Genomic DNA, 20976 nt, shown 5'->3' with positions numbered 1-20976 from the left:
CTAACTAATGCATTCCTTAAGGCATGTTTCTGAATTTTCTTAGCCTTTCTAACAGCATACTTTGTATGCTCAAGCTTTATCGGCTGATTGCCTTCATGAGAAGTTGGCAATTTTTGCCATCGCATGAATGTTGAAGTATCATCTTTTAGTATGCGTAACTTTTTGATGACTTTATACAGACTGGCAAACGATATTCTCATATTAGAGAATAAAAACTACATGCAACAATTAGTCTACGAAATATAGGTACCAACTCAATTTTGATGTGAAAGTTATTAATATAAAAATATAAATAATTATTTTAAATTATTTATTAATTTTTTATATTATATTAATATAAAAATATATAAAATCTCGTCTATTTTTTAATCGTCGGTGGGGAGGAGGAGGCACGTGCCCCCGTGAAAAGGCCGTTTTACACGGGGCACGGAATTGCGCAGGTTAGAACTGCAATAATTTCCGAAATGGCTTGGAATCGCGCGAATGCATGAACGGAATTAGAACAGGAGCTATTTTGCCATCTCACGTTCGCACATTCTCGCATGTGTTTAAGCAATTCACCGATTTACACGACGCAATTTTGACTGCGTCTTCGTACACACGTCAGATTGTGCCAGTACATGCCCCGTGTAAAACGGCCTTTACTCCCCTAAATCCGCCTATGACTGTAGTTTGTGTATGTAGCGGTCCTCATGCATGCTGGTGATTGATCACTCCCTGCCAAACACCCTAAGTCTAGAGCGAACACCTCCTCGTATTCAAAGTTCGGGCTTTGCTCTCTGTCTGTGGCGCCCTGCGCACGATTTGGACTGCTAGTCGCATAATAAGCTCAGCTGTCCATACCAACTTATCCGGTACAGCCCACAAATTTCCACAGGGGAGAATGACGCCTCGGTAGGTTAACCGGCTAAAGCACTCGGCCGTAAGGATCCAGGTTTGAATCCCGGTTAAGAATAATAATATTTCCTCTGTGTATATTTATCGCACTCTAAAGGAGGCTCGCAGGGTATTATGCAAATGGGGATGTAGATACTTCATAGCGCAAATGACCTCAGGTAACGGTTGCCTCCCCCATATACAATAGCTATGTAGAGGGAAGGAATGAATACGGTGGTGGAACCAGGAGGCCGGGTGGCAAAACAGCAAGTTTAGAGCCCTATCCGATCCGCCACGCCACCCTGCAGGCCGAGAACGAAGCAGGCTACGAGGGTCCTTCTCTCGAGGAAGTCTGTTCACCGCCCCCGCGACCGAGGGATTCGCCTCGGATTTCGGCCAGTACTGGGGGATATGAACTTAGAGGGTCCGATGCCTTACATCGTGCGGGGGCGAAGAGAAAGACATCGTATAACACGCCCCCGTTGAGGGTGAAGTGGGAGGGAAACGGGGCTCAGAACTATTGGGACCGCAGTTTCGCAGAAGAACGGATATGGGTGATTTTGACCGAAAAACTTTTCTTATTATATAAATACTTCTATCATCGAAATGCCTTATTTAAAATCCTTTTTTGGCATATTTTAGTCACAGAAAGTGATATATAGCAAGACGTATTGAAAATAACCTGCCATTTATTCAGAACTACGGTTCTGAAAGGATTTTATTAGGCCTTTAATGGAAACATAATGAAATACACTTTTGTATGTTCCACAAGAGTTTTTAATCCCGACCTAGGTTTCGGCAGTACACACTGTCATTATCAAGGTATCATTACCTTGATAATGACAGTGTGTACTGCCGAAACCTAGGTCGGGATTAAAAACTCTTGTGGAACATACAAAAGTGTATTTCATTATGTTTCCTGCGAACAAGTTCCACCAAATATCGCCATCCAACCTTAGGCCTTTAATGATTGGCACGCCTCCATTCCATTTTTTCGGCCATTTTTGTAACTATTAAATTAATTTTTATTTTCGAATAGCACTCGAGTTAGTGTTCCGGCCATAGAAAGTGTAAAAACATTGAATTGTCATCCAGTTTTATCCTGAAAACTTCAGTGTTCTCACGAATCAGGTAAATAAACGTGGTAAAGTTTTGGGTAATTTTGGTGAGTGAGAATGTGCCCGACTTTCAATTCTCATCGATCACACCCGACGCGACGAATGTTAGCAAGGGGTTGAAGAGGAGTACAGAGAAGAGCAATCAGGTACGTGAAAATCCGTTACGATTGTCTTGTAAGTGTTACTGACATTTTAGAACAATTCGGATGGGAATTCCCGTGAGAACGTAAGAAGAAAAATAGACAAAACCAGTAACGTAAATTAAAGAGCAGTTTATTTTCCGAAGTGAGCCATTTCTGACGAACTCCAATATATCACGGTAGATGAGATCAGAAAAATAAAATAAGATCTAAGATAAACTGTAGAATAGATAGTGTTATAATATCATATTTCCGCGATCGATAAGAGACTATAGCGACAGCGTTAGGACTTGGAAATAGGTTAGTTAACTAGTATTAAATCTTACCAACTTATGTATTGCTTAATGCATATTTTTGAATGTTCCTAGTATTTCTAACACCATGTTTTACAGTTCTAGCTTCATCGACATATTGTCTTCATAAATAGTATAAAGATTAATCATATGGCTATTAAATCATATGCAAGGTACTTGTTACGTTGTGGATGCTCTTGGAAGTAAATTTTAGTCCTCTGGTGCATGCTGGCGATGTTTCTCCCCCTGCCAAACACCTCTGTAGGTGGCTATTGTAATATATGTAAAAGAAGAAAGTGGAGGGCCCTTATTATTCCGTATCCGTGTGAGCCCTTGTGTCGATAATCACTCGCGAGTTACTTAGTGGTGTGGAAGATGGGCGCTGATCTGATGCTTTCTCGAGGCGGCGCGGATCGAGAGGCCGTACCACGTGGGATGTTCAGGAGACGATGGACCGTGCCAAAGTGGAGTGAAGGAGCCGTATCACGCCACTCCTCTTTCCCCCTCTTCGAACGACACCCACGCACGATGTGGCACGGGTAGTACTGCAGAGACTATGCATCACACCGTACACATCTACATAATACTCTGCGAGCCATCTCTAGGGTGTTTCGCGGAGGGTGATCGTCGATATTACACGTGGGTGTGTGACCACATATCACATTGTGGTAACTAGTCCCTTTAGCGGGTCCCAGGGATGCCGACTTAAAAAAAATATTGAGGGGGCCCAAATTGGGGGATCTTGACCGGAAAATTTTATAAGTAGTGAGTTTCAAGTTTTTTAAATATTTTAGAAGAGTCATATGATCAACATTAGAACCCTGATAACTCGAACCTCGATATCTGGACACTCCGGAGAAAATAGACAAGCCTGACACATTTTTTCCTCGCACCTATAAGGAATTTTTGAGGGGGCTCGGGCGCCCTCAGGCCCCATGGAGTCGGCGCCACTGGCTGGTCCATTCCTACCCGTGGTGTCGCCCGGTGAGAAGTAATGGGAAACTAAAATGATCTATATAAAATGAAGAAAGAGGACTTTCCGTGAAGGCTCATAAAACGCCCTATAATAATAATAATAATAATCAAGGTCACACACATGTGTACACCATGTGTGAGATCGACAGGTGAGTAGTCATGCTATTTCTAAATGGATTAATTCAGTTTTTTTTAAATCCATTACACCTTCGCCATTATAATGAGCTCGCTAAACAATTTCTTTTTACTCTCGATTGTGATGGTTTGAAAAAATCATTGTCCTATATTTTCCTCTATTTGACCCAATGCTCTCTTCTCGAGCCAATTGGGAAGTAAAATCGATGTCACCAATTCTAAAGAGCATAAATTGATGACGTCACGAGCTAATGACGAGCGATTCTGAACCTGAGCTATTCCTCGTCCACGTGCATGGGCCTCGTAAGGTTCGTTGTTGTTTACACCCTTCTGGCGTCACCAACTCATGAAAACAACGGTGAAAACTATCACATTTTCTTATTTATAACTTACGAGAGAAGATATAATTTACCTCCAGAATGTACTTGTTGAATGCTTGAATTATAGCAATCGGTCGTCAAGCTTGTACTTTCCACATTATTTGGTACTCATACGGGTTAAAAACGTGAGTAAGAATCAACATCTCCGACCACTCAGTTCGATATTTATTTTTTTGCTATGCAGCAGTGTAAAATATTTTAGAGTCATTAAGGGTAAAATATTTAAGAGTCATTAAGTAGAGTAGAGAGGAGTCTACCAGATTTTTATTTAGTTTGGTAAAATGTATTAAGCGAAACGTAAATGGTAAATTTATGAATGAGTCCTTAGTCCACCATCGTCGTCGTGATCACCGGTTAAAACCATAATGAAGGATGCATAAAGGGGATATGCTTGTGGGACACCAGGATGACCTACCTCATACAGTAGTACCATGAACACAGGATCTGAGTGATGTGATGAGTGAGAGTCTCTGGTCAAAAGTAGTCGGCGAAAATGACATAAAGCAAGAACATGCAATGCGTACGAGCAGGCCGATTAAAAGCATACACTCCGCTCCCATTACTATCGTTCTCACCATCACTCGAGCGATCGAAGGCGGAAATCGCAGTCTGGAAACGTGTCCGGACTGTCACAAGGCGTAGATCCAAACACTGCCTCTTTATAATGATACAGCGCTGTGACATCTTAAGGAAATACGTAAGAAAGCGAATTGTCACCGATGCCAAAATTTGAGACAGATATCCATTATAATATTATAAATAATGAATGCAAAAATAATATCTTATGACATTTTAATAATTACAGGGCCACTGACTCCCTTATCCACAGGAACACAAGATGTTACCATCGCATTTGAAGTCCATGTATTGTTCGTACGATCGTGCTGATGATAGTAATGGGAACGAGGTAAAAGAGTTATAACTGGTAAAGCGATTCACGATGCCTGCGCACTTATACCAATAGTAGATAGTCACTTGTTACTTCTGCAAGGACAGAAAGAGTCATTATCTTCTAAAAGATATACTAGGTTCACCGCGTGCTCATTTTCGCGGACTTGACAAAATTACCACGTAAGTACAAGTGACGAATTTGTTTTTACCATTTGTTTTACATTACTAATTTTTCTCTCAACAAAGATCACTCTTTGCCTCGGTGGTCATCATTGGGTGCATTAAGGGTGAATTAGAGCTCAGAGATGTTGCTGAGCTCAAAAAATTAATACCATGAAACATATTCGTAGTCTCTCAGAATGATCGAGCACAAAGGACAACTCTTTAAATCGCCTCCAGACACACCGTTAGCCCACTAGCATGAACTAACTTGAATTCCTGAAAATCAATGACGAGTGTTCAACCACGTAGATACCAAAGAGTTCAGTCCAAAAATAGCTGAGCAATTACTCTGACCGGCTTAGTAACTATCACATCCAGGGAATAATTCGCTGCTTGTGATCTGAGCACTTACTCCCAATGAATGCGCCCATTTTAGTTTTTCGACTTTATTTTCCCAGAGACTACAAAAGCTAAATTATCCACGTATTATGTTAAGTTTATTTATAGCTCATAAATATTAAACCTTGATAAAGAACAATAACTAGCATGCCCGGACGGATCACTTATTATCAGTTCAGCAGTTGTGCTCTTTTTGTTGCCAGTAGAATTTAAGTTAGACTGATTCAATTTTGCAGAGGAGAATGCACTATATTGGCACTCAGTTCGGTAAAATTTATTCAGAACAACGTAAATGGCAAACTGCCGTTTGTATCCTGAGCTAGCAATAAGAGGAAACGTGCAAAATATGGCGCGCAATTGCTTCTGCGCATTGGCTTCTGCGCATGGGGTCAAGATTGAAATGGCTAAAATCTAGGTAACGTTTCAAGCAACGTCGAAAACCTAAATCAGAAAGCCACGTGGTCAAAAGTAAGAAAGGACTACTGCGCAGACAGCCCTCAAGCTCTACGCATTCCAGTTCCATGATTGAGACGCAAGAGAATAGGCGAAAGAAAAATAGGATGGTCCTACCTTGGGAGAGGAAGATGCAGGCGTTGGCGGATGGGGTGTTGGCAGTGTGATAGCCGGCGGATAATTCCGACTCTGTGCCGTCGCCCTCGATGGCGGCGCTACTGGGCGCGGATGGTGCGATGCCAGCGCCGCCTCTCTTGTGCCTTAAGGTGCCTCCCTGGTAACCGCCGCTGCCCTGGGAATTCTGAGAGGACTGATAGCCATGATGGTGGTGACCATGGTGATGGCCGTGGTGTCCATGGTGCCCACTATGGTGCAGGGACGGCCCTCGCGGAGGAACCTCAGGCGGTGCCGGCTCAGGAGGAGACTCGCCTGCCGCGCCACCGGCGGAAGAAAGGGGAACCAACAAGCATATGATGAAACGTGAAACTGCTGCGAATTCATATAATAGCATTAGCAATCATGGCGCAAATTAACTTTTCACTTCATATTCTAAATAGATACAGTGCTCCCTCCATAATACGGAACTTCACTTCTCCGGCCCTGCCAATAATCCGTCCTTTTTACACAGAGAGTTACCAAGAGGGTAGCTAGATAACTTCGAGAAGTCTACTTTGCAGGTTGCCTAGTCCAAATCAGATAATAAGAGAAGTAGTGCTTACTGAGAGCCTTCCACTTCATTGGAATAATGTGGACTGTTGATACGAAATAATGCAGTAGGTACTGTCATGTATGTGTAATTTTACTTTACGATTACACTTCAATTTCGTGCATGTAATAATGTAGTGTATGATAGAATATATAATATACATGTATGCATACAATAAAATATAGCTTTTGTCGTTTGATTGCATTTGTGTTAATGATTTCCAGTAATCCGGCAGTGCTCTGGTTCGAAATCTGTTGGATTTACAAGTGACCCCTTTATATAATTCCACCGCAAACGAAAATATTACGATGTAGTAATGAGATGCTTTCTTAGTACCCCTAGCGTCACGGGTCTAATGAGTCGTGCAGTTCACTTATAACTCGAAACAACTGAAGACTAACACGGATAATTGCCAGCAATGGGATTATTAAGTTAATTAATGAATAAAAAGTGTGATAAAGCAGTCCGAGTGGATCTTACTTCAACTTCCTTGATAGGAAAGCGTGTAAGCGGTTTATTTTACTTTAGGATCAAAGCGGTAATCGTAAAACAGATGTTTACAGAGAACATCTACAGAGTTTTTCTACAGCCAAGTATTTAGCACCCTACCTATACCAGTTGGTCTGGTCCTACCGTTTTATGAAATCCGGGGGAAAAGGTTTTTATTATCATCACAACTTAAGGCTAGAATCTATGGTTGGCAAAAAAAATAGGAGCCTGATTTTGCCAGCACTTAAATAAACGAAGGCAAGTAGAGTTTTACTTTGAATAAAGTACCCTGAAAATCTCTGCAGGATGAAAACTTTTAGAGCGAATCTCTGGAATTCACCCAAGAAAATTTAAAACTACAACCGAAATCGATTTTAAGCTTTCGAAAAGAGCCCGAACCGCTTCCCAAGAAAGTTACAGCAGGTAGCGCCAATCCGCGGCTAAGCAACTCAAACTTTCCTACTCCTAATGCAATCACGATAGAATCTGCCCACTTCCTATAAAAGTCTAACCCTTCAATCGGAGCGTGCATCGCTGCCGGGCGGTGAGTGGTTTTCGCAGTGAACATGTAGATGTCGACGCACGTAGCTCTCATGCCGATAGGAAGAGAGAGAGACGGCTTCCATAAACTTCGAAATGGGTTGGAGTGACTGACCAGCCGAAAACCCTACGGACAGGACACGGGACGTGTTTGCACTGCGCAATGATGTGCACTCAAAAGAATATTCCCATTTGGGAGATTACGAAAAGGAGGGATGGGATGGGGTACCACAGAGTAAGGGGTGAAGAGTTGGGTCGGGGGGTGGATTGAGGGACCATCATTTTTTGAGGTGCGATCGAATTTCCGAACTCCGATGGCAGGTGGATCGAAATCTAACCCGGTCTCCGCAGGGTTATCACTCGAAGCTAAGTCAACAATACAGTACTGAGTTAGTTCAGTAGAGTATATTGAAAATTATTGGAACATACGAACTAATTTATTTGCATCTATTGGATTTCATTCTTCTTCTGCTCCATAAATAACTATTAGACACGGTATTAATGCATATAATGATCTTATTAATCTCAAATTATACACGCCGTTGTTGTCTCTTTGACTGATTAATCTTATCCTCTCTTGGCATTGCTACTTTAGCTGATCGCCGTATCCTCAGTGACCGGAGACTCTTCTTAAATATCATTAATGGCAAATACAGATTCTCTGACCTTCTTTCTTTTTTTCCGCTTCGTGTTCCTTCGCGCACGACGAGGTCGAGTGATCTATTTCATTGTTTCACCCCCCGCCTTTCTGTTTCTAAACGTTCTTTTCCATTCAGACTTCCATCTTCCATTAACTCCTATGCCAATTGTGTTCCAAATTTTGATCCTTTTATTCATCCCTCACCCAACTTGCACCCTCACTATCGTCATTTTCCCCCGATTCCTCGCACCACTCGATGACTATTCTTTGTTATTTATTTGTAAATACTGTAGAAAATTTTTTGTTATTGTTGGTTACGTTGCTTAATATTATGAAATTGTTTCTCCAGTCCTCTGTAATTGGCCTCGTGCTGTTTTTGGATTAACTAAATAAGTATATTATCCCGTAATTAATCAACAACTCTTTACCCCATGGCAACCCTTTAGCTTACTTCTTTAAATTTATATGAGCAATTGGTCAATTCATTGACTTCAACAGCATCTAAATAATTATAATGTATATTTTCTCATAGATCTTTGTTGAAAAATATCCAAGGTGGAGAAAAATTGGGCCACGAACTTTTTACTCTTGATATCTGATGCTAGTAGGAAACTTAATTACCAATGATGTTTACGTTGCAAAAGCACCACTTTTGAACTACAGAAACTTTTAGCCAAGCGCTTCTATTGACCGCGTGTTTGCCCTGATGCCGGATGCTCTGGACAACTCATGACTTTGAACGCTTTGCCTGCCGGAGATTGCGATGTATTCAAGACATCCGGCAACAGGGCTAACTCGCAGCAAATTGGAGCGCTGGGCTAAAAGTTTACGTAGTTAAAAAAATGGTGCGTTTGCACCATGAGCATCATCAATAATTTTGGTTCCAACAGGCATGAGCTATCCGATTGTCATACACCATGTAAATTTAAGTAAGCAATAATAATAGTGCAAGAACACACTGTGTAAACACTGCATAAACATTGCAAATCATAAATATTGTAAAATTAAAAAAATGATTTTGGAGGAGTAAACGCAGTCAGTTCAACTCTCAAGAAATGGAATCCGCTAATACCTGATTAGAGAGGCTGGTGCGAGGAAGGAGGAACGTGCACCGCGAAGTGCGTTGCAAAGATACCCTCGGTGGAGGGAGAAGCCTTCGCCAGCGTTTCTTCTTCTTCTCTTTTTTATTGCATCACTTATCAAGGGTTAAAATTTCGTGATACAATTTTTTCCCCACCCTGTATGTTTTATTTTGCGAAAACTATCTCAATGCAATTCATAAAAAAATACTTCAAATATTACCTTCTCTGGTGAGTTTTCTGCAATATATGCATTACTTGCATTTTAATATTGCATTTTTTTTCACATTTTTCGTCATTAGTTTTAACTATCACAGAGAAGTCGTCATTGAGACAAAAAATAAAGAGGATTTAAGTATAAGGTGTATATTTTGTCTGTTTGCTTGTTTTTAAATGCGTTAACATAATAGTATTCATTATTTTTGCATTTTAGTTTCTGCTATTATATCGGGCAAGATTAGAAAGAAGACCAATCGAAGAATAGATATAATGTTATTAAAGAAACGGAAGACAAAGCTATGAATGTTTATTTAAGGTTTCTGCCAAATAATTCTTGTGTATATTACTCGTATCCAGTAAATACTCCAAAAATGGAGAATATTCCCCTATATTAGTGATAATGGAGATATTTTTATCGATATGTAATAATGTGTTTTTTGGTTTTAACCGCTGAAGGTAGCTAAGACTGCTCCATTTTCGTTACTAGTTGCACATTTAAAAATTGAAATAATTGATTTATGAAAATTATTTTCTAGATGAGATACGGAGGAGAAAGAAGTACGGATGGCGCGTGTATTAGCGGGTAGGAGATGTGGAAAACCTTGTTAGAGGGTAGACATTTGGGTGAACGAAGGAGAGAAAGGAAAAGAATTGCATTTTAGATAGAATGAAATGGAGTACGCCTATGCGTATTAAGCATTAAAGAAGGAAGTCCATGAAGGGATAGCAGGCTGCATGAATGCTTCTTAATTACTCCATGGAACCCAACCTTAATTTTTAGAATGCTTTAATGTTAATATAGGACAGGAAAAGGAAAAATATCTTTAAATAGAGTAAAATGGCCTCGCTCACTTGAATCCAAGAACGTAGCCCAACGCATTCGGTAAATTGTATGGGAAGATATGTCACAACGAAAACAAAGTCTTTCTCATTCTCTCACAAGTTTAATATAGCAAAAAAAACGCAATAGTCGCTGCCCACTTTTCATGAGCTGATTTTATTAGAATTCTGGTTCGGTTCATTTGCGTTCAGAAATAATCTTCCTGAAGAGTACACTTATTATGAATTGAAGAGGGAAGTCCGTGAAGGGAGGCGAGACTGCAGTAATACTACATAACTAATTACAACCCAACGTTGCTTCTAATTAACAGAAAAATGTATACATTTTCAGCTCTATTCACGAAATATTTACACTACGTGCTCTTTTGCCCTGTAAAATTTAATGGCGAAATATGTATCTGCAACAATAATTATGAATGAGCAAAAAAATCTCACATTTTTGAAATGAGAAGTCTTAAAATTTCATTTCTCCCAGAATCAGCTCTGGATTAGAAAGAGTCTATGCAAAATACTCTATGCACACCTTTAATGGGCAGAATATCTTAATAAAATAAATATTATTACTCTTATGTACGGTAAAAAGAACAATCCCACTTAGGGTATTACGAAAAGTAGGGTTAGGGTGATATGACGGGAAGGGGGGAGGAAGGCAGTTGGGTTTTGAAGGCGCGATGAAGATCTGTAGTTTATGAGGCACGATCGAATTTCCGAATTCCAATGGCAGTAAAAAAAAAAGAGGAGAAATTTTGGCAAAAATCAAACAAATGCAAAGAGGAGTGGAGATAAAGGAAAGGCTTCCTGTAAGTGCCGCGACGGTGGCAGTCAGTCGACGCGACGCGAATTTATCAATGAAATATTCAGGCTAATTTGGTGAAATGTGTGTACAGCGAATGGCGTGGTCACGGCGACGAACAAAAAGGATTCCTGTTTTATTGCTGCCGAGTGAGAATGCCGGATTCAGTCAATTATTTTCCTACATTCCCGAATCGCTGGAGAATGACTGTTCGCATTTCAGATGACGGACTATGCCTTATTAATGGACACGCAATTCGCACCGAAGTGAAAATCACCCATCGTGGATACCCCGAATAGCACACATAGTCCTTTCTAAAACTTCAGCGCAAACTTGCCTTTTCATGTTGCATCTTATTCACATTTTTCATTGCAAGTTTTAATTGCATAGTGAAGTTGCCATTGTGAAAAAAACATAGGAGGAATGAAATATAATGTCAGAAAGGTAATATAATTAAATATGGGTAAACTTTTAATAAGTACCGATCAAATACAATCTTTTAGCCGGACTTATTTCACATGCTTTAGAAATACGATTTTAGATAAGTGCCTGAAATAATTCACCCAGTAATTTTCTCAACAATTATTCCCTACTGAGCATTAGCAATCTCATTAATGTCAGCCAAAATTATACATCTTTCGTCATTTTTATTCAGTTATACTCTGAAAAAGGTATACATAGGGTTAACTATATGACATAAAAAAACTATCGCGCAGAACATTCGTGACAATAGATTAAAGAGAAAAATAATTCGATGCCAGCCATTACACTAAACCTATCTTTACCAAAAAACTGTAAGAAAAGGCTTGAACGTACAGATTACTAATTATAATGGCCTGAGTACAGGGTGACTTGATTGTTAACTAATCGCGCAATAGTTAATACAGAAATTATTTACCGGCAAAAATGCGATTTTATTTAAGCAAATACAAATTTTTCTCCAGTTATTTCTAAGATAAAAAGATTAATTTAAATCATAAATGCGATGCCATTATCCTGTTTGGAGTTCAATGTTTTTTCCGTAAAAATGACCATAAATCGGAGTTACTTTCGGAAAACAATCCATAGGTGTTCGTTTAAAGTAAACTTCCTGCTGGAAAGAGATATTGATGAAATATGATGTGGAACACGTAATTAAGGGTCTATCTTTTGTTGAATTGAGATGGAATGACTCATCATATATAGTTCTTTGATTATTTTTTCGCATGTAATAAGAAATACGAAGTCTACCGGTTTTTTATTAATTTAAAACCGTACTAAAAACTGTTAAAAACCGAAAAAATGGGCAAGGAAATTAAGATTGCCAACGGTTAATATTACGTTTAATGAATCACTCGTAACTACGAACCCTTTTTTACCGGAGGTTCTTACGTTTTTGAACTGAAAAAAATACTGGTAAAACCAAAATATGTCTTTTCCGTAGACGGAAAAAATGACCCAAAAAGCACCCTCAATCCATGACCGAACGTTGGAACTAAAAATTCAACACGGGAATAGAACCAGTTTCTGCAGAGTGAATCAATCACTTCGTTCCAATATCTCAAGAGTACGATTCCATGTGTTCTCCTTTTCTTCGTTTGCCTAAGCAAGGAAAACGCTCGCGGGCCATTCGTGGGATTTGATTGATAGCGATAGAGAGGAGACGCCGAAATAAAAATACAATTCAGCTAAGAAGTACGAAATGGAATAGGATGGGTGTGTTCGTACCTCTTTTAGGAAATAGGACGAGAGGAGGGGAGGGGGTTGAGGTGGGGGTAGGAGGGAGAGGGAGAGGGGAGGTTGCTAGGAGACGCGGATGGCCAGGAATATGGCGGATGGCACAGCTACAGTCTCAGCGGTGTACTCATTTTTACTCGTGCACCAATACCCTAAAGTGTAGCATTTGGTAGAGCAAACATTGGGCTTTTCCTCATTTCTGAACATGAAAGAGTAAAGGGGAAAAGTAGCAGATACCCGGCATCTGAAAATTACTTGAAAATACTAAGGATGTGCGAGTACTCGGAAATTCGGGTCGAGTAGTTGATACTGACTCGAGTGATTCCAGTAACATTACGAATGTCGATTCGAGTCGAGAGGTTTAGGTGATATAGCTGTCGAGGCCAGCAGTTCAGAAATCATCTAACTGGAGTCGCTATCATGAAACTCATGTGATAATATCGTTTTTAAAGTCATTAAGTGGTTCAAATGCCTTAACCCTGGAGTTTCATCTTGCTGTATTCTAAGCAGTCAGTAGTCGACGTGGGCGCCGTATAACTTTTCGTCAGCTGGGTTGACCGACCGTCTTCCCGCTCGGCGTAATTCGTAGTAACCGGAGTGAACCGCTGCAATGGCGATACTTTCTCATGCGATAATTTTACACGTTACCCTACCTCTCAAGTATTAACTCAAATTTTAAGGAAATACGTTAAAATTGTTAAAATTTCTATGAAAAAAATATCTATCTTTTAGATTTTAGTCGACATTGCCGGTTTTTCCCTGGGTTTGACGTCATAAGTCGTGTCATCTTTTAGCCGATTTGAATGCTACTTACGTCTGATGTTAATTTTCGTTTATTCCTTTGTTGTGTCTATTTTCCGTCTTGAACTTACAAAAAAGAAGTTGCTGAGGTTGATTAAACGAAGTGTTCAGTAAAGAACATTTTTTTGGTCCACAAAGGTAATGTTAAGTTCTATTGTTCGTTCTCTTCGTCCAATTCAATGAAGATTCAAGGTCGTTAAAAATCGTTAATATAATGTTTTGTAAAAATTCCCAAGGTTACAAAATCCTGCAGTTTTGTCGAGAAAGTACTTGTCCAGCCACACAAGTGGGTAACGAAAGACATTTTTCGGCAGGCAATAATGCTGACACATGAAGAGGTCAAAACCTACCTGAGCATGTAAACAATTGGTTTTTCTGCATGAAAATTTGAAACGATGAAATATTACGTGATTCATTTATGTATGTACGGATTATCCTTTGGACAACTCTCAGCGGCTGGATTGCAGTGACTTTTCGGAATATAGCCCTAAGCACTGGTTGGCAGGGAAAATATTAAGTGAGCACTCACCAATGCCCCCTTCGCCGGCGCCTTCACCCTGCCGCTCGGCCCTCATCCTGGGCGGCGCGTCCTTGCCTCCCCTCTCCGCTGCCCCTCCTCCCCCGCCCCCTCCGGCCATCTCCGAGTCGGGGTAAGTGGTGTCCGACTGGTCGCTCGTCGAGGACGAAGTGGAGGAAGATGAAGGCGAGGAGGAGGGCGAGTTGGTGGACGCTTTCTTGCGGCGACTCGCGGACAGGGAGGCCCGGCTTCGACCCCCCACGCTGTTGCTGCCACCACCACCACCACCTCCGCCACTTCCTCCGCTCCCGTGCTGCTCCGATAAAACAAGAGAATAAAGCATCAGCTCAGCGAAAAAATTATTTATGCATGGTGTTTCAGGAGGAATCTACAATAATTCATGGGTTGGTAGGGGAGAAAATTTTAAGATATATATTATATGCATGAGAATGCTTGCTTCGATTTCTAAAACTAGAAGAATGAGGTTTTCTTTTGACGTAGGTTTCATCTCCATCTGCCGAACACAACCTCCGCAATGACTCGTCAAAGTTGGAGAAAAATCTAACTTTTCATCGATTTTTTTGGTACCTCCAACACGCGATCGGTTGCTGCTCCTGATCCGTTCCATATACGGTAATTCTGTTTAATGATTATGAAAGATAAGGCTTTCTAACCAATTTAATTTCAATCCACTGTGCCAATTGAAGTATCCGCAAAAAAACGTCAAAGTTAGCATTCTGATTTTTTCATCAATAGTAGAGGTGAAGAGCTGTTTCCCGCACACAAAAGGTGGATACCCCGAGTGGTTTGGTAACGAGCACAACACCAATTTCCAGAGCTGTCACCAATATTTTTGTCCTATTAAAACGGGGCCGGAACTCTTAAGTTACTCCAGTGATCCCGAGATGGAAGATTTCCATTTCCAAAGTATGCATAACAGTGTTGTTGTGTGGCGTCTCAAAATAGCCTGATTGATCAAACTATGCCGCGAAACGACTAAACCTTCCTCTCTTTGTTGAAAACATCCTTCTTCCACCTCCCCCTAATATAATGGTATGGTGGAGACGCTATTGTCACTCACTTACTTGACTCTGTTACTCATACTCAGCACTGGTCACTCGTCTCTCGTCAGTCGCTAGTCACAATGTAGCCGTCGGCGGGAGTCGAAGCGTGGGCCACAAGGCCTGTGCGACCTAAGCGCCTCGCAATCCACCCGTGTCATCTCTCCTGTTTTTAGCTATCTAAAGTTTTACAAACTTTTAAGCAACGTTTCATCCCTCTCTTCTAATGTCTTGAAACGAATTATTTATTTATTTGTGTATTTATATGTTCGAATATTTATTTATTTACTTATTCACTAATGCCTTCTTTTTACATATGGCTAAAACTGGGGCGTTTCGGCGACGGCAACACCACGTTGCCAGAAAGGCTTGACTCCTAATCGCCGGATGATCCACAAATTAAACCTAAATTGTTGCTGAGAGTCAGAAATTTGACCGGCCTGCGAGCCACCCCTATGTCATGACATGAAACTCTGTACAGAGAGCCCTGGGTTGGGGAAGATGGGGCCACCTGGCCTCACCCAACACAAGGTTAAATAAACAAAAGTCAAGTCTTCCCGAGACATGGGTAATTCCTCAAATTTTGGCTATCCTTGATGAACAAATTCATTATTTGATACCTGCTCCTTCAATTGACTTGCAATTGGTATTTTAAATGGGAATAAACTTTGGGTAAAAACTTTAAATACTTGTGTGAGATTATTCGCTTCCCGACACCAAGGCCAAGAACCCGCACTTAAAAACGGGCGACCCGCGACTTTGGTTCTGGGCCGTTCCGTTACATTGCTAACTGTGGCAACGCAAAAATTTTTTTCGGATACACTTCGCAGGTACCTGGAAAACTGTTTTTCTTTGATACCCAGCCTTTTCGACATTTTATTTGATACTATGGATTTTTAAGGACATTAAATAATTAAGGTTGGACGAAAATGTGCAATAATAATTGTCTGAGACAATTAATCTGAAAATGGGTGAGAATGCACATCCGAATTGCTGATACTAGATCAAAGCTCTCGTTCAATTAATCTCAAAGGTTAATTGTTAATTATTATGAATTGATTCTATTGCAAGCATTCGTTGGAATCACTTTTCATTAACCATGAAAACTGTTTTTCATTGGTTTTTAGCCTTTTCGGCATTTTATTTAACCTTTTCCGGTCCAATTTTTATATTATATTATCATGATTGATTGACATGATTGATTGTTGCCCGCTAAACTAAAAGACTGAACGTTTATCTACCATTTTTTAATATGTTTGCATTGACACTATCGAGGGTTTAGGTGGATGAGGGGACTTCTTAGTCTCAACCTCGCCCGTTAAATCTTATTACCATTAATTATTATTAAATGGTCTCATTTTATTGTTTAAAGTAAAAATCCACCTGTTTTAATAGTATACATGTTCTATCAAAGAGTTTTTTCTTGTAAAATTTAATAAATTTTCATTTCATTTAAAAAAATCCATGTGTGATATCTCTTGAAATAATGCATAATCCATTGTGCCCTTGTATAATCGCAATGCCTTGTGATGTCGAGCTACACTTGTCGTTGGATCTGATGCTAGCACTAGATCTGTCGAGTCAGCCTCGACGTTGGGCCGCAAAGGGAATACTTCGGATTTTTAAGGGCAATAAATAATTAATTTTGGGTAAAAAAAGCGATTACAACGGCCTGAAACAATTTTTGAGCTTGTTTAAACAAGAGCTTTGAGCGACTATGAAAAACTATTGTGGAATATCGCTCATTTGAGGAAACCCAAAAAGCCACGAAAGGTAAAATAATCAAAGGTAATGAGAACGAGAGAAGACTAGAGCCATTCGAGATGTGGGTCTGGAGAACAGTGGCGCAGATAAAACTCCCCCCCAGAGCCCAAAAAAATTTTAAAGTTTAATCCATTTTACTTAATTGGATTAATATTACTGATAAAATAGTGTAAGGATTAATAAATTATCCCTAAGAAAGCCGTGAAACTCACCGGTTTGAACCATTTATCTTAAAATTCCGCAATTTATTAAACCTATTGCTTATCCTGGTGTGTATTCCATACCCCCACACACCCCAGTATTAGTTGCATCTAAAACCTCCCCCAGCCTCAATTCCTGTCTGCGCCCCTGCTGGAGAAGAATGAATTAAAGTAAGGTGGACAGTTAGGAGGAGGAACGGAGAAGTGCTGGACATGGTGGGTGAGGAGAGGCAGCTTCTAGATGAGATTGGAAGGAGACAGAAGGCATGGACGAAGCGAGTACAGTACACTGCAAGTGAAAAAGGCGCATGGCTGTCCTTATGATCAGTACGAAACTCCCATCTCCCTTGAGTGGAGCACAAAGAAGTTGAGGAGATGGTGGGGAAACGACTAGCATCCGTACTTACCGAGCTGTGGTGCCCGTGGTGTCCGGTGGATCCTCCTTTGCTGCTGCTCCCACTGCTGCTGACGCCCTTCTTGGCCCTCGAGGAGCCGAGGGTCATGCGAGCGCCGGCGCCGCCGTGCAGGTCGCCGTAGACCATGGCGGCGGTGCCCCCGAGGTGCTCTCCCGGATCCCCCGCGTTCGTCGACTCCAAGGGGAAGGGAGAGGCCTGCCGGTGGAGCAGGAGGAGTCCGGAGGCGTAGGCCGCGGAGACCGCGGTGGGCTCACCGTGTCGGCCGGGCCCCTCCTCGTCCTCCCGGGCGAGTCGGCCCAGGGGCGGGGGCGTGGGGCCGGGCGGCGGAGTGGGGAACGGGGTGGTCGGGTTGTCGGTGGTGGCGGTCGCCTCGGTGTCGGAGGCGGAGGTGGGCGGGGTGCGGCCCGCCGGCGGCAGGTGGGCCGAAGAGTGGTGGCCGGAGGAAGAGTGGTGGGACGTCGAGTTGTGGCGCCTGGAACTGTTGTTGCCGCTGTGGTAGGGCGGCGGGGAACGCTCCGAATCTGCGATAGGAATAAGAAGACGATGATTCGATTAAAAATATGAAATAGCAAATGGCACCAAAAACTAACAAATCGTCTTTAAAGTTTAATTTAAATCTTGGAGTGTAGGTCTTGAATATTTTTTTAAAAATAACAAGAACATACGATAGTTGCCGCCCGCTTGTCATGAGTTGGTGACGTCAATAGAATTCTGGTGCATTAACTCGCTCAGAAAGAACTTTTCGCTGGGGAAGGGATTGCTAACAAGAATGCAGTCAACAACGTACCATGCAAGGCCCATGGAATAACTTGATAAGTAGCGGAGAACCGCTTGATATGATTTCGGCGATAGGCGAGCCTGTAATCATAAGTATCGCATACAAGGACACACTCCCGCCGTTACTGTGTCCAGCGGCGCGCCACGGTGATATGTAACTCCTCTACAACTTACGCCAAAGATATCTGACCTTTCGTTGTTGATGCTAAAAATTGTCAGAGTTCACAATCACAACAGAGTTGATGCTAAAAATTCAACCAAGTGCACAAAACAGAGAAAGTAACGGTTCTGCCGATGATTAAACGTTAAATCAAATGGCCTAAGATGCATGCGCTAACGTCTACTCGACACTCAAATAAATGTTATCTGCGCAATTGAAAATGATATTCGAAAATAATACACGAGGCTCGAAATAGGAGACTTGGTACATAAAAGTATAAGAGGATAAATAAGGTTGGTTTATTTAGAGTTGGTAAAATTCATCCCGGTCTTGGTCAGTATTGATACTTATGGGTAGAAATTCTATGTTTTTTGCATGAAAAACGAAATACTTCTGCTCAATATTTCCATTAATAAGAAACTCCACAAAGTCAGTACATAAACTGTGACCTGCATTAGAAATAGTTTTTTTTAAGTCCGTGAACGAATTCTTGAGATGAATCGAATCAGAGAGAGTTTTTAAGCGCAGAGTGCGAGAAAAGCGACCGCCAGAGAGGATTTGAACCGCTCACAAAAGATCATCTGTCCTGAAGCTCGCTGATGAGGAAGTGGCCAATGAGAAGGAGAGCGTAACCGGAGAAGCTGGGCCGCAAAGAAATTGCCTGCATCTTTAATCTTGCTGCCAGGACAACGAAAATCAGCGATGGACGGAAGGAGCATAATTTTGCCTAATGGTGACCTGACCATAACAAACCACTTCCTGGGTCACCGAGAATGAAATTGCAGCGCTGTTGACGGCTGAGATGGACGAAGGCAACTCACCAATCGCCGGGAACATCTTTTCGTATTTACTTCTCGTCCAGTCCCCAATCTGATGGAACTATTTATGATTTTTTGGGACATTGTGTGTGATATGTTTATCTTTTTTTCTGGGCATTGTACGATGGAACTCTTTTGTCGTAATGTCTTAATGGTTTATCACCCACAACGAGTAAGTGAGTCGATTTCATGATTCTATTTATTATATCTATGTTTGCATTTACTTTATAATGCTTGTACAGAAAATTATTTTTGTTCTCAGAGGACAGAGGTCCTTGAGAAATTAATACCTTTATAAATGTAAATTTAATTTAGAAATCCTAATCTTCTCCTCCTTTACTTAAACTAATTCTATCCAAAATCTATCACGATACCCTTATTACCCACCTCGGTAGTTCTATTGCTTAACAAAGTGTTTTACGCGTAGGAAAACTGTATAAAGTCCTTTATCGCATGTTCTCTGGATATCTTTTTTAACTGTGGGATTCCTATTTTAATTGCCATGGAAATACCTGGGTTTCAATTCAGACAGTAAGCATTATTTCAAAGCATCAAAGTATTTCAAAAACTAGGAAGTAAAAAACGTTCGGCATTCCTAAATTATTCTAGCTATTTTATTCAGTAAATAGTGAAATTACTGTCACAAATTTTATCAAATGAAACATTTCTTTGGACACGTTAAGTATTTAGTAAAATATTGCCACAAAATAACAAAAAAACTCATCTCCATCTCGACCAAAATGCTATCGAGTCATTTACTAATTCTCCATTGCTATTCAACAGCTGAAGTCAGATTCAAAATTGAAGCAAGCGTATATTGTAACATAAATTGGACAAAATATCTAGATTGACCTGAGTCACGGAATTTTCTTTACCTTCAGTGGGCGCGATAAATAATGTTACGCGGTTGGGCGCGCGGGCCTCACTCGTAGCCCACATTCAATTTGTTTTATTTTCTTAAGCTTACAACATTTTGAAAAAAAACAATGAATTTGGACTTTTTTTTTGTTCAGTGAACTTTTTGTCTCCAGAGAACACATTTATAATTAATTGTAGAGCAAAATTCACCCCTGCTCCCTTCCCCTGCGAAGGAGCCAAGGAAGCAATACAAATGCCGAGACAGTGACGTAACTATGGGGGATATAAGGAGATAGACCCCCACCCCCCCCCCCCCAAAGCCTCAGAAAAAAAAATACTTAAAAATAGCCTAGTTTTGATATACAACTTAGCTACCTCTGCTTAAAGTTAAATTTTTCTTACCAAAATGATGTAAAATCTATTTCCAGGCAAGTCATTTTTCAAAACTTTTCCCGCACCCCGTAGTCTGGGAGGTGGGGGGTCGTCACCCCAGGCCATCTCATTCCCCCGTGCGCATATTCCTAGCTACGCTACTGTGCCGTGGTACCCATAAACGTGCCGAATATTGTTCGTATATCAAAGCAAACAAATATACAACAAAATTTGCTGCACTGCTATCAGTGATGCTGACAGGAATGTTACACAAGCACGTGGGTCAAATACGTGGCCTAGTCACGTCCGCTTCCATTCGAGCGCTATTTATTGCTAATCTTGTGCCGATTTATTTATTTCTTTAATTCAGTCCAAAAACAACTCGAGG

General features: G+C 40.9%; 1 protein-coding gene across 3 annotated transcripts in view; it reads right to left on the bottom strand.

Moving 5' to 3' along the window:
• Positions 1–20976, bottom strand: part of LOC124162929 (teneurin-a) — a 998878-nt gene that overhangs the window by 888217 nt on the left and 89685 nt on the right. For all 3 annotated transcript variants that reach the window (XM_046539670.1, XM_046539672.1, XM_046539673.1), the window contains exons 2-4: positions 17595–18124; positions 14175–14475; positions 5940–6251 (exon numbers count right to left, since the gene is read on the bottom strand). In XM_046539670.1, the coding sequence (XP_046395626.1) occupies positions 5940–6251; positions 14175–14475; positions 17595–18124 (1143 nt within the window). The remainder of the gene's footprint in view (positions 1–5939; positions 6252–14174; positions 14476–17594; positions 18125–20976) is intronic.

Source organism: Ischnura elegans, chromosome 7, assembly GCF_921293095.1.
Source record: "Ischnura elegans chromosome 7, ioIscEleg1.1, whole genome shotgun sequence".
NCBI classification, from domain to species: Eukaryota; Metazoa; Arthropoda; class Insecta; order Odonata; family Coenagrionidae; genus Ischnura; species Ischnura elegans.
Note: the sequence above shows the minus strand (reverse complement) of the source record. Positions and strands in the feature narration are given on the sequence as shown.